The following is a 13,264-nucleotide window of genomic DNA, read 5'->3' on the forward strand; positions in this document are numbered from 1 at the left end:
ACATCTGTTACTTCCAGATATAGCTGCAATATTGTTGAGGTTGGACAACAAACACACACAGTCAATAGAACTTCTAACAGAATAACTAAAACTGCCCAAATCTGCCCTTCCGTCATGATGGTTCACCTCTGACATGTCGACGTTAATAAATACACCTTCTCAGGGGCATTTCAATACAGACAAAGTACAGTGAAGTTCTCTTGGTTATTTCATATGATCCGTCCTGTTATCGCCATGACCTAAATACTAAGGGTTGTTATCTCTGTGGTATCATGTGCAGTCTCTACTGGTGTACACCTAGGGATGACAGAACGAGACATGACGACACAAACAGTGACCGTTATTTTACTGTGTTACTCTGGTTTCGTGGCGGTGGTCGGTAGCCAAGGTAAACTGACAACATTATGGTTGTATTGGGAACGTTATCCTGAATATTGCCGATTCAGAAATTGAAAACCTAATGGAATTACCATATATTCCCTGTGTACAGGGTCAGCCTAACGCTCACCAGTCCAGACACCTGTCGTTGCTGTAGGAAACCGTTTGTTCTCTGTATTGGCCTTGTCTCGTCAGATTGCATCTTCTTGTTATCTTCATATTGTTATGATTATGTATGTGATGTCTGCATCCTCTTTACTCACTCACACGACAGGTATCACTGACTGTGGGTGCACTTCCGGGTGTTCCTACCCTCCGATACCGTGTGTCACGCGCTGCATCACAGGTCGGGATGGAGGCTTTTGTCATAGACGTAAGTATATATACCGTATACTGATCTCAAATTGACACTTAGCAAAGGTACACTTAGTTTTGAAACTTCAAACACATATAGATTGTTCTCTAAATACAATCATCAACGGCAGAGAATATCCAATCTCTGTTATCCTAAGAAGCAGATTGCATTGGACATACTTGCATTGGATAGTGGGGGAAATATATGAAGGGATCACTGCCAAATCATTAAAGAAATCGGACGAAAGGTGTATGAATAAACCACTGTCCTTGGACCACCTGCTAAACATACCTTCTAGCCTCACCACTAACACTGTCCTGGGTCCACCTGCTGAACATACCTTCTAGCCTTTGCACTAACACTGCCCTGGGCCCACCTGCTGAACATATACCTTCTAACCCCACCACTAACACTGTCTTGGGCCCACCTGATAAACATACCTTGTAGCCTCACCACTAACACTGTTCTGGGCACACCTGCTGAACATACCATCTAGCCCCACCACTAACACTGTCCTGGGCCCACCTGCTAAACATACCTTCTTGCCTCACCACTAACACTGTCCTGGGTCCACCTGCTGAACATACCTTCTAGCCTCACCACTAACACTGTCTTGGGCCCGCCTGCTCAACATACCTCCTAGCCTCACCACTAACACTGTCCTAGACCCTCCTGCTGAACATACCTTCTAGCCTCACCACTAACAATGTCCTGGGCCCACCTGCTGAACATACCTTCTAGCCTCACCACTAACAATGTCCTGGGCCCACCTGCTGAACATACCTTCTAGCCTCACCACTAACAATGCCCTGGGCCCTCCTGCTGAACATACCTTGTAGCCTCACTACTAACAATGTCCTGGGCCAACCTGCTGAACATACCTTCTAGCCTCACCACTAACACTGTCCTGGTCCTACCTGCTGAACATACATTCTAGCCTCACCACTAACACTGTCCTGGTCCTACCTGCTGAACATACCTTCTAGCCTTACCACTAACACTGTCCTAGGCCCACCTGCTAAACATACCTTCTAGCCTTACCACTAACACTGTCCTGGGCCCACCTGCTGAACATACCTTCTAGCCTCACCACTAACACTGTCTTGGGCCCACCTGCTGAACATACCTTCTAGCCTCACCACTAACACTGTCTTGGGCCCACCTGCTGAACATACCTTCTAGCCTCACCACTAACACTGTCTTGGGCCCACCTGCTGAACATACCTTCTAGCCTCACCACTAACACTGTCCTGGGCCCACCTGCTAAACATGGCCTTACCCTTCTTGGGCCCACCTGCCATACCACTAACACTAACACTGTCCTGGGCCCACCTGCTGAACATACCTTCTAGCCTCACCACTAACACTGTCCTGGGCCCACCTGCTGAACATACCTTCTGGCCCACCACTAACACTGTCCTGGGCCCACCTGCTGAACATACCTTCTAGCCTCACCACTAACACTGTCCTGGGCCCACCTGCTGAACATACCTTCTAGCCTCACCACTAACACTGTCCTGGGCCCACCTGCTGAACATACCTTCTAGCCTCACCACTAACACTGTCCTGGGCCCACCTGCTGAACATACCTTCTAGCCTCACCACTAACACTGTCCTGGTCCCACCTGCTGAACATACCTTCTAGCCTCACCACTAACACTGTCCTGGTCCCACCTGCTGAACATACCTTCTAGCCTCACCACTAACACTGTCCTGGGCCCACCTGCTGAACATACCTTCTAGCCTTACCACTAACACTGTCCTGGGCCCACCTGCTGAACATACCTTCTAGCCTCACCACTAACACTGTCTTGGGCCCACCTGCTGAACATACCTTCTAGCCTCACCACTAACACTGTCTTGGGCCCACCTGCTGAACATACCTTCTAGCCTCACCACTAACACTGTCTTGGGCCCACCTGCTGAACATACCTTCTAGCCCCACCACTAACACTGTCCTGGGCCCACCTGCTAAACATACCTTCTAGCCTTACCACTAACACTGTCCTGGGCCCACCTGCTGAACATACCTTGTAGCCTCACCACTAACACTGTCCTGGGCCCACCTGCTGAACATACCTTCTAGCCTCACCACTAACACTGTCTTGGGCCCACCTGCTGAACATACCTTCTAGCCCCACCACTAACACTGTCCTGGGCCCACCTGCTAAACATACCTTCTAGCCTCACCACTAACACTGTCCTGGGCCCACCTGCTGAACCTACCTTCTAGCCCCACCACTAACACTGTCCTAGGCCCACCTGCTAAACATACCTTCTAGCCTTACCACTAACACTGTCCTGGGCCAACCTGCTGAACATACCTTCTAGCCTCACCACTAACACTGTCCTGGGCCAACCTGCTGAACATACCTTCTAGCCCCACCACTAACACTGTCCTAGGCCCACCTGCTGAACATACCTTCTAGCCTTACCACTAACACTGTCCTAGGCCAACCTGCTGAACACACCTTCTAGCCCCACCACTAACACTGTCCTGGGCCCACCTGCTGAACATACCTTCTAGCCTCACCACTAACTGACTGACTGACTGACTTAGTTTGGTTTTACGCCGCTTTTAGCAATACTCCAGCAACATCACGGCGGGGGACACCAGAAATGGGCTTCACATATTGTGCCCATGTGGGGATTCGAACCAGGGTCTTCGGCGTGACGAGCCAACGCTTTAACCACTAGGCTACCCCTACGCCCCCTCACCACTAACACTGTCCTGGTCCAACCTGCTGAACATACCTTGTAGCCTCACCACTAACACTGTCCTGGTCCAACCTGCTGAACATACCTTCTAGCCTCGCCACTAACACTGTCCTAGGTTCACCTGCTGAACATACCTTCTAGCCTCACCACTAACACTGTCCTAGGTCCACCTACTAAACATACCTTCTATCCTCACCACTAACACTTTCCCAGGCCCACCTGCTGAACACTCTGCACTCTTGTCTCACCACAAACCGCACTCCATTTATCTACTAAACACACCTAACACTGTCACTCCAGATAGCACTGTCCCCGATGCACCTACTGAACACACCAGACAGTGTCCTTCATGATGACTCTGCCCTCGACACCCTTTACGGTTCATACCTCACAGTTAACAGGTAACAGTGTCCTTGGTCCACCAAATGACAACACTGTTTCATGGTTGTTCCAGGAAATATTGCTCTCGGTCGACCTACAGAACAAACAGGCTCCTTCAACGACACCGCGTTCTGCCCACCCCCAGACCCCCATTTCGGCCGTAATGTGTGTGGGGTGAAGAGCGGCAGTCTGGCGGTTGACGGCGATGCCGATCACAACTACTGGCATGGGTCTTGTACTCACACCATACCCTACAACAACAACACCGCCAGATGGAGTGTCAACCTTGGCGATAGTCACGTGATCAGTCACGTGGTCATTCACACTGACGATGATCGTAAGTTTCTTTCAGATTCTATATGAACCAGTTGACTTGAAATATGATTCAGTTGTACTGACTGTGTTAGGGTGGCTATAGAACTCACATGAAGGGGTGGATCAAGTATTTATTATTCAGAGACAGAGCAAGTTGTATTGTGTTTTTTCTAAAATTACACAAACTTCACATTTGAATTTCGCTGGATATTTTCAACAGCAAACGGTAACCTGAATATGACACGCTTTTATGGATAACAGCTTCTTTTTATTCTTTATACCACGTTTAGAGCTAATTCCTGCTCCTACATTCTCCTTCATTAGAGCTAATTCCTGCTCCTTCATACTCCTTCATCAGAGCTAATTCCTGCTCCTTCATCAGAGCTAATTCCTGCTCCTTCATCAGAGCTAATTCCTGCTCCTTTGTCAGAGCTAATTCCTGCTCCTTCATTAGAGCTAATTCCTGCTCCTTCATCAGAGCTAATTCCTGCTCCTTCATCAGAGCTAATTCCTGCTCCTGCTCCTTCATTAGAGCTAATTCCTGCTCCTTCATCAGAGCTAATTCCTGCTCCTTCATCAGAGCTAATTCCTGCTCCTTCATCAGAGCTAATTCCTGCTCCTTCGTTAGAGCTAATTCCTGCTCCTTCATCAGAGCTAATTCCTGCTCCTTCATCAGAGCTAATTCCTGCTCCTTCATTAGAGCTAATTCCTGCTCCTTCATCAGAGCTAATTCCTGCTCCTTCATCAGAGCTAATTCCTGCTCCTTCATCAGAGCTAATTCCTGCTCCTTCATCAGAGCTTATTCCTGCTCCTTCATCAGAGCTAATTTCTGCTCCTTCATCAGAGCTAATTCCTGCTCCTTCATTAGAGCTAATTCCTGCTCCTTCATTCATCTAATGAAAGAGCAAGAATTAGTTCTGTAACGTCATATAAAGAATAAAAAAATTGTCGCCCGATCCACCAAAAGTGGGTGGATCGGGGACGTTACAGAGCTTATTCCTGCTCCTTCATCAGGTGAATGAAATAACAAGAATTAGCTCTGGAACATCGTATACAGAATAAAAAGAAGTTGTTATCCATAAAAACGTGTCATGCATTCATGTTCGTCCAACTTCTAAATGTCTTTCAAGAACGTCAAACGGTAACCTATGCGCCACATGATATTCCACCCAGAGCCATCGGCCTTCAAGACGTTCCAGCTCTTTGTGAGTGACCAGTGGTGTCAGAACTGGACAGCACAGGCGGGCGGTCACCTTGTTGCAGACATTACGTGCGTCCAGCCGTTGACCGGATCCAACCTGACCATCCTTAGTCCACCAGGCCCCATAAACAATTACCAGCCTGTGTTGGACTTGTGTGAAGTACTGGTGTACGGTAAGTGACGCACTCAGTGCCTGTAGTTGGCGAAGAGTGGGTAAACTTTTTTTCAACAAATATACTATTTATTGGATTCTTTAGAGATGTTTCATTAGTAACTGTGTCTAGTAAGTGAAAACTAACTAAACTGCAAGCATCTACATCTTGTGTATGTAAAATTTGTAAGCATCTACAGCATATCCACACTCATATGTCCAAATTTTCTTGCGAGTTCATTCTTGAACATAGAGAATTTTATGGGTTTCATCTTTTTTTATTGTTTGTCAAGAAAAAGAAGATGAAACCCAGAAAATTCTCTATGTTCATCAAATAGCAACTTCTAAAATGCCAATCAAACATCGAGTTCATTCTTATTATAGTATATCTCTACCAAAACGTCGCATCATAATACAATATAGTACATATAAGTATTTTGCCGTTATTGATGCTCACTAACTTCTAAAATGTCAATCCAACAGATCCCAAGATGTATAGCTGTTGTGCCTGTAGAGCAGGGAACAACACGTGTCTATTACAGGGGTGAATGGGTGACAGACCCAAACACCGTCTTCCCATAGTCTGTCTCATAATCCCCGAACAACATAATGTTCCCTTTCCACCCAGCCATTCCTGCAATGCTAAAGCTCTAAATGAAGAACTAAGTTCTGGATCTCCCAGCACACTGATGCTTCTATTCAATTAAAATGGAGTTTCTATCGCAATTACATATGTTCAGCAGAGATTAAACGTTAGTGTACATCTGTTCCAACAATAATTTCACGTACTCCAATTCAGTGGTGACAAGCCCATCACAAAGTGAGTGAAATCCCCTATTGCGCACGCACAACCTTCACTTGTGTCATCTGATGTTGACATCATCACCATCATCATCATCATCATCATCATCCATCACATACCACTGCATAGTCAATGTTTTACAGCTATTGTGTACAACCAGTATGTGATGTGAGACCCCTGTTCATGTTCTGGCAGACTGCAGCGACTTCTGGTTCGGGTCCAAGTGTGACAAAAGGTGCCACTGTCACAACATGTCAGAGGTGTGTCACAAGGTCACAGGTCACTGTCTGTCTGGGTGTGCAGCGGGGAGGGCAGGAGCCGATTGTCAGATGAGTGGGTGTTATTCTAACCAAGATATGGTGTCACTAACGTTAACCTTTCTACATGCGAACCCTTTCACACCCCAGAAATATACACAGGGTTCCGATCCCAGTTGGCTCGGATGATGTTGCTAGATTTATCAGCAGCTTGTCAGTTTGTGTCTTTCACAACAGTAGCAGTCGACCTGATCCACTTCAGCTCAGCGTTCGAAATAACCACTAGCCCGGTAGCCCGATGCTAGGTAAAACTTCCCCGGGCTAGTAAAAATAGAATGACGGTAGCGCGATTTGCTAGTGTAAATTTTCAGTCTGTGAAAAATTCTCTTCATGGCCTTTTTCCATTACAAACTTCCTAATTCATTTAGTATTTTTTGTTTTGTTTTCAAGCAGACAATTCTTAGCTTAGTGAAACTACACACGAAGCTGAAACCCTAACCCGTTTCTAAGACACGTCGTGATTGGCCAGTGTTAAGAAATAAACACCAATCAAAATAGCCGACGCATCCTTCATCATTTACAAATGGCGCCATGTAAAAAAACATGCCGAAACGGCAGGCAGATATTAAGGCCTCGTTTCAAGGCAAAATTCCCGTTATTACTAAACAAAGAAAAAAGAGAATCTGATAGAGAATATGAAAAATCGAAGCGTGAAAGAAATTTTATATCGAAATGGTCGAAAAATAAAAAATTAATAAATTACATAGTAAATAGTGTAAATAGTGTTTAGTTTGTTGTTATTTTAAATGGAATTTGAACATGTGACTCAAATGTTTTCATTCTGATGTGTCTTGACTCAGTGGCATGGCTAATCCGTAAGGGATGTTTGTTTTTGTTGTTGTTGTAAGTTTTTAATCCAAATCTAATTAAAACATGGGAGTCTAATGTTTTATTGTAAAGTATCTCAACTCAGTGTCTTAACTACCTAGACTTATGCAGAAGTGGAGAAGAATTTAATTTCTTGTGTCAGTTGGATTCTGCATCAGTTGCTGTCGATGACACTCTTGAAGTTCAGGAATGAACTTGTGTAAATTATGAACGAATGAACTTGTGTAAAATACCATTTTATTATGTTTGTTAATTATGAGAACTTGTGTTAATTAAGTAAATTATGAACTATATGTATTGCCATCACATGAAAACTATATGTACATGTACTGCCATTAATGACATGCTTGGCTATTACCGTGCCATTGCCATTTTATTAATGTTATGGTGATATTATGTTTTAATACTATATGTGTCAATAAATGATGTAAAACCTTTGTACACTTTTATTCTGTTCGGCCCATATGACTAGAAATAAGGCCCTTTTGACTTTTTGTGACGGCCCATTTGACTTTCACCACGGCCTATTTGACTTTTTTCATCGGCCCTTTAAAGCGACTTTAACCGATCTCACTTACTTCTAAAATAAATAAATTAGACATTACACAGACAATGCCAAATGTGAAATTACGATGGTAGTCAGTGTTATTTTTCAGACACATGGCACAACATGGCAACTGTATGTGCAATATGAATGTGTTAAGGGGAGAACAATATGAATGTGTTACGGGAGAACAATATGAAAACAATGCTACTATGTTCCTTTCAATGATTCACAAATCCCCATAAAGAGTGTCAGCTTTTTCATGATGTTTTTGAAGGTTTCTATTCTTTGAATTTTGCCCCCAAATGAAGCTGATTTTAGATGAAAGCATAGACAGTAAAACAAAATAGTTGTCGAAACATACATAATTGCGTGAGGTTCATTTAGCCTCGTCCTCTTTCTCTTACTTTACCATACGTCTGGAGTAGATCTAGTCAGAACCAATGATGCGAGACTGAGTCATGAACTTGTCCCATGACTGCCGTAAGAACATTTTCAGAGTAACTGGTTTATATACGTTGACATTTGTATCATATCTCGTCCAAATGCCAATATGGACTGGAACTTATATGTACTAACCCCTACTGTCTTATCTACTTCTCCGTCAGTTAATGTGGCACTGGACCGGAAAGCCGTACAAAGCAGCACGTATACAGGGTCAGTATGTGTCAGCAAAACATCCCCTCAATGTGCGACATCAGCTGGTCAAGCCGTGGATGGGGACACAAGGAGTATAAATGGGTCGTGTTCATACACCGCGTCCGGTCAACCCTCGTCGTCCTGGAGTGTTGACCTGGAGAAGACTCGGGACATCCACAGCTTCAGGATCTACAACAACAAACACCGTATGTCCTGGTTGTACTAATCGATACGAACAGGGCCCCGTTCCTCAAAGCGATCGTAGCGCTAGGACAGTCGTAACTCACATACTTTAACATAGACTTACGACTGTCGTAGCGCTACGATCGCTTTGAGGAACGGGGCCCTGGAAGACAATCATTTAGGGAAATGATCAACATGCATTCATGCTCTCTTTGAAGTGTAACCATATCCGACAGCACTTTAAGCCATGGAACAAACACAAACAAATATTATTCCAACGCTACGGGTTTTTTTTATATCATAATTTGTTATCGATTTTGTTACGAATCAACTAAGGGATGGTACGAATCGCTCCTTGTGCACAGACATTGTCACAATTGTATAGAATCAGCGCGGGCTGACTTCTGTAAAGTCGCCGGAATTCGCTGTTTCAAGGTGTTTCCCTAGGACACTTCAAAGATCGTAGGTTCGAATCTCAGTTCACCCTGGTGTTGAGCCTTGGTTAGTCTGCCTCTTATCTGTGCTAGTGGGTTTCACAAAGCGGTAAACGAGTAACCCAGGAATCACTAAGGCATTGGTCTGTCAGCATGCTGAAACGCTGTGACGCAACTGGAAAACGGCAGCGTAAATTGTAACCACTCACTCACCCATTATTTCTCGCGCTAAGGATTCAGAATCTTGGCGCACATATACGCTGAAGCTGTGTAGGTTATCACACTGTTTTTTAATTTTAAAATGTAATAAAGAGAACCCACGTGAGGCTTTGGTAGACAGGTTTGTTTAGTACAGCGTCATACTGTCGTACTCTATACAGGGATGTTACTGTTACTTCAATACAACGGTCTATACTGTCGTAATCTATACAGGGGTGTTACTGTTATCTTCATTACAACGGTCTATACTGTCGTACTCTATACAGGGGTGTTACTGTTATCTTCAATACAACGGCCTATACTGTTGTACTCTATACAGGGATGTTACTGTTGTCTTCAATACAACGGTCTATACTGTCATGCTCTATACATGGATGTTACTGTTACTTCAATACAACATTCTATACTGTCATGCTCTATACAGGGATGTTACTGTTATCTTCAATACAACGGTCTATACTGTCGTACTCTATACAGGGATGTTACTGTTATCTTCAATACAACGGTCTATACTGTCGTACTCTATACAGGGATGTTACTGTTATCTTCAACACAACGGTCTATACTGTCGTACTCTATACAGGGGTGTTACTGTTATCTTCAATACAACGGTCTATACTGTCGTACTCTATACAGGGATGTTACTGTTATCTTCAATACAACGGTCTATACTGTCGTACTCTATACAGGGGTGTTACTGTTATCTTCAATACAACGGTCTATACTGTCGTACTCTATACAGGGGTGTTACTGTTATCTTCAATACAACGGTCTATACTGTCGTACTCTATACAGGGGTGTTACTGTTACTTCAATACAACGGTCTATACTGTCGTACTCTATAGAGGGGGTGTTACTGTTTCAATACAACTTCTATACTGTCGTATATACAACGTGTCTATACTGTCGTACTCTATACAAGGGATGTTACTGTTATCTTCAACACAACGGTCTATACTGTCGTACTCTATACAGGGGTGTTACTGTTACTTCAATACAACGGTCTATACTGTCGTACTCTATACATGGGTGTTACTGTTATCTTCAATACAACGGTCTATACTGTCGTACTCTATACAGGGTGTTACTGTTATCTTCAATACAACGGTCTATACTGTCGTACTCTATACAGGGGTGTTACTGTTATCTTCAATACAACGGTCTATACTGTCGTACTCTATACAGGGGTTTTACTGTTATCTTCAATACAACGGTCTATACTGTCGTACTCTATACATGGATGTTACTGTTACTTCAATACAACGGTCTATACTGTCATGCTCTATACATGGATGTTACTGTTACTTCAATACAACGGTCTATACTGTCGTACACTACATAGTGATGTATACTGTTATAATGGAGGTTTAAGGCGCAAATGTCACTCTTCATTCAGATCTTGACTACCTGAGAGGATTCAAAGTCACGGTAGACGGCGCTGCGTGTTACCAGGCCAGTACCACAGTCACGCCATCTGCTGTCATTGACTTTAACTGCACTGACGTCATTTCCGGTTCTAATGTGTCCATTCTGCTCCCATCCGCGTTACAAGGACAACATATACTCAGTTTATGTGAAGTGGAAGTTTATGGTAAACCAAAATCACAAACGATTATTATAACTAAAACGTGCTGCTGCTAAAGTAAATAGAATGTGTTGTTGACAATAATCAGAATATTTACGGTAAATAAATTCTCATTTATATCATCTTCCCGAGGCAAAATTATCCATTAACCTATATCAATGTCCAGTTCTTGCCTTTTAAGCCGACTATCTACATATCAATAGTTCAATCAGAAACAAATCCCGTTTGACTAAAGAAGTAGAAATGTACATCTTTGGTTTTATGAAATGAACATCGGGGATCCACAAAAACTGACAAGTTTCTTTACTGTCATGTTGTATTTCTGGCAGGAATAAATCTCGAACCCTTTCAGTGTGATCGACCAGGTCATCAACTTTTGAAATTTATGACGTCATTGGAAATGAGAACCGCGATCTGATTGGATATCGCGTTGTCACTACAGGGGACACAACTCGTCCTTTTGGCGCGATAAATCGAGCATAGAAGCAGACATAAAATGGCAAGGGTGAGAACTTGACTTTGATTTGAGCTGTTAGAAACTCGTGCCTCGGGAAGAGGTCGTCACGATATAACAGTTGTGGACTTTCAACTTGTTGTATGGTCTGTGACAACACCTGTTAGATAATTCAGCTGAGGCATGGTGGAGGTTACAACCGGCACGACAAACACACCATTACAACAGAGCACCAGGACTCTCAACTGGCAAAAATCAGACATTGTAAACACTAAGCCTAAATTAACCGACTCTGACTAAAAGAGTGAAATGCTGGCTTCTATCCATAACACGGGGCCCACGGCTATATGTGTACAAAACTTACGACTTTACAAACCTCTGGTCTACCTATCCATCCATCCATCCATCCATCCATCCATCTATCCATCTACTTATCTGTCCATCTATTTATCTATCAACAATATGTTTCCTTTGCTTTACTACAGAGTGTGATGACTTCAAATACGGGTTAGACTGTGAAGCTACCTGCAGTTGTAATGATGTCGCGGAAGTTTGCAACAAGACCACAGGCTACTGTCGGAGTGGGTGTCCTCCGGGCTTGACGGGACAGAGTTGTACACAAGGTGGGTGGCTGTTAGATTGTTGTCAGGGCACACAGGCTACTGTCGGAGTGGGTGTACTCCGGGCTTGACGGGACAGAGTTGTACACAAGGTGGGTGGTTGCTAGGTTGTTGTCAGGGTACGGCGTGGGTGTACTCCGGGCTTGACGGGACAGAGTTGTACACAAGGTGGGTGGTTGCTAGGTGTTGTCAGGATTCGGAGTGGGTGTACTCCGGGCTTGGCGGGACAGAGTTGTACACAAGGTGGGTGGCTGCTAGGTGTTGTCAGGATACGGAGTGGGTGTACTCCGGGCTTGGCGGGACAGAGTTGTACACAAGGTGGGTGGTTGCTAGATTGTTGTCAGGGCTCACAAGCTACTGTCGGAGTGGGTGTACTCCGGGCTTGACGGGACAGAGTTGTACACAAGGTGGGTGGTTGCTAGATTGTTGTCAGGGCACACAAGCTACTGTCGGAGTGGGTGTACTCCGGGCTTGACGGGACAGAGTTGTACACAAGGTGGGTGGCTGCTAGATTGTTGTCAGGGCACACAGGCTACTGTCGGAGTGGGTGTACTCCGGGCTTGACGGGACAGAGTTGTACACAAGGTGGGTGGTTGCTAGATTGTTGTCAGGGCACACAGACTACTGTCGGAGTTAGTGTACTCCGGGGCTTGACGGGACAGAGTTGTACACAAGGTGGGTGGTTGCTAGATTGTTGTCAGGGCACACAGACTACTGTCGGAGTGGGTGTACTCCGGGCTTGACGGGACAGAGTTGTACACAAGGTGGGTGGTTGCTAGATTGTTGTTAGGGCACACAAGCTACTGTCGGAGTGGGTGTACTCCGGGCTTGACGGGACAGAGTTGTACACAAGGTGGGTGGTTGCTAGATTGTTGTCAGGGCTCACAAGCTACTGTCGGAGTGGGTGTACTCCGGGCTTGACGGGACAGAGTTGTACACAAGGTGGGTGGATGTTAGGTGTTGTCAGGGCACACAGACTACTGTCGAAGTAGGTGTACTCCGAGCTTGACGGAAGTATCGACTGCTGAGTGGGTCAACACGAAATACATTTCGTTCTTAGTAACTGAATTATCTGACACGTTTAAAACACTTTAAGTTTAATCTGATTTAACCAGCATGGTATGAAATTCAGTGATTATC

At 44.5% G+C, this 13,264-nt stretch overlaps 1 protein-coding gene across 3 annotated transcripts in view; it reads left to right on the forward strand.

The window, feature by feature from the left end:
* Positions 1-292: 292 nt before the first annotated feature.
* The window catches only part of LOC124252956 (multiple epidermal growth factor-like domains protein 10), a 29,294-nt gene continuing 16,322 nt past the window's right edge, over positions 293-13,264 (forward strand). For 2 of the 3 annotated variants that reach the window (XM_046686656.1, XM_046686657.1), the window contains exons 1-8: positions 293-388; positions 653-751; positions 3,906-4,169; positions 5,321-5,521; positions 6,497-6,634; positions 8,599-8,835; positions 10,862-11,056; positions 11,990-12,127. In XM_046686656.1, coding sequence (XP_046542612.1) covers positions 304-388; positions 653-751; positions 3,906-4,169; positions 5,321-5,521; positions 6,497-6,634; positions 8,599-8,835; positions 10,862-11,056; positions 11,990-12,127 — 1,357 coding nt within the window. In that variant the 5' untranslated portion in view covers positions 293-303. The remainder of the gene's footprint in view (positions 389-652; positions 752-3,905; positions 4,170-5,320; positions 5,522-6,496; positions 6,635-8,598; positions 8,836-10,861; positions 11,057-11,989; positions 12,128-13,264) is intronic. The other variant, XM_046686658.1, reaches the window with a different exon arrangement.

This window comes from Haliotis rubra, unplaced genomic scaffold, assembly GCF_003918875.1.
Source record: "Haliotis rubra isolate DU_JTF1 unplaced genomic scaffold, ASM391887v1 Scf53, whole genome shotgun sequence".
NCBI lineage: Eukaryota > Metazoa > Mollusca > Gastropoda > Lepetellida > Haliotidae > Haliotis > Haliotis rubra.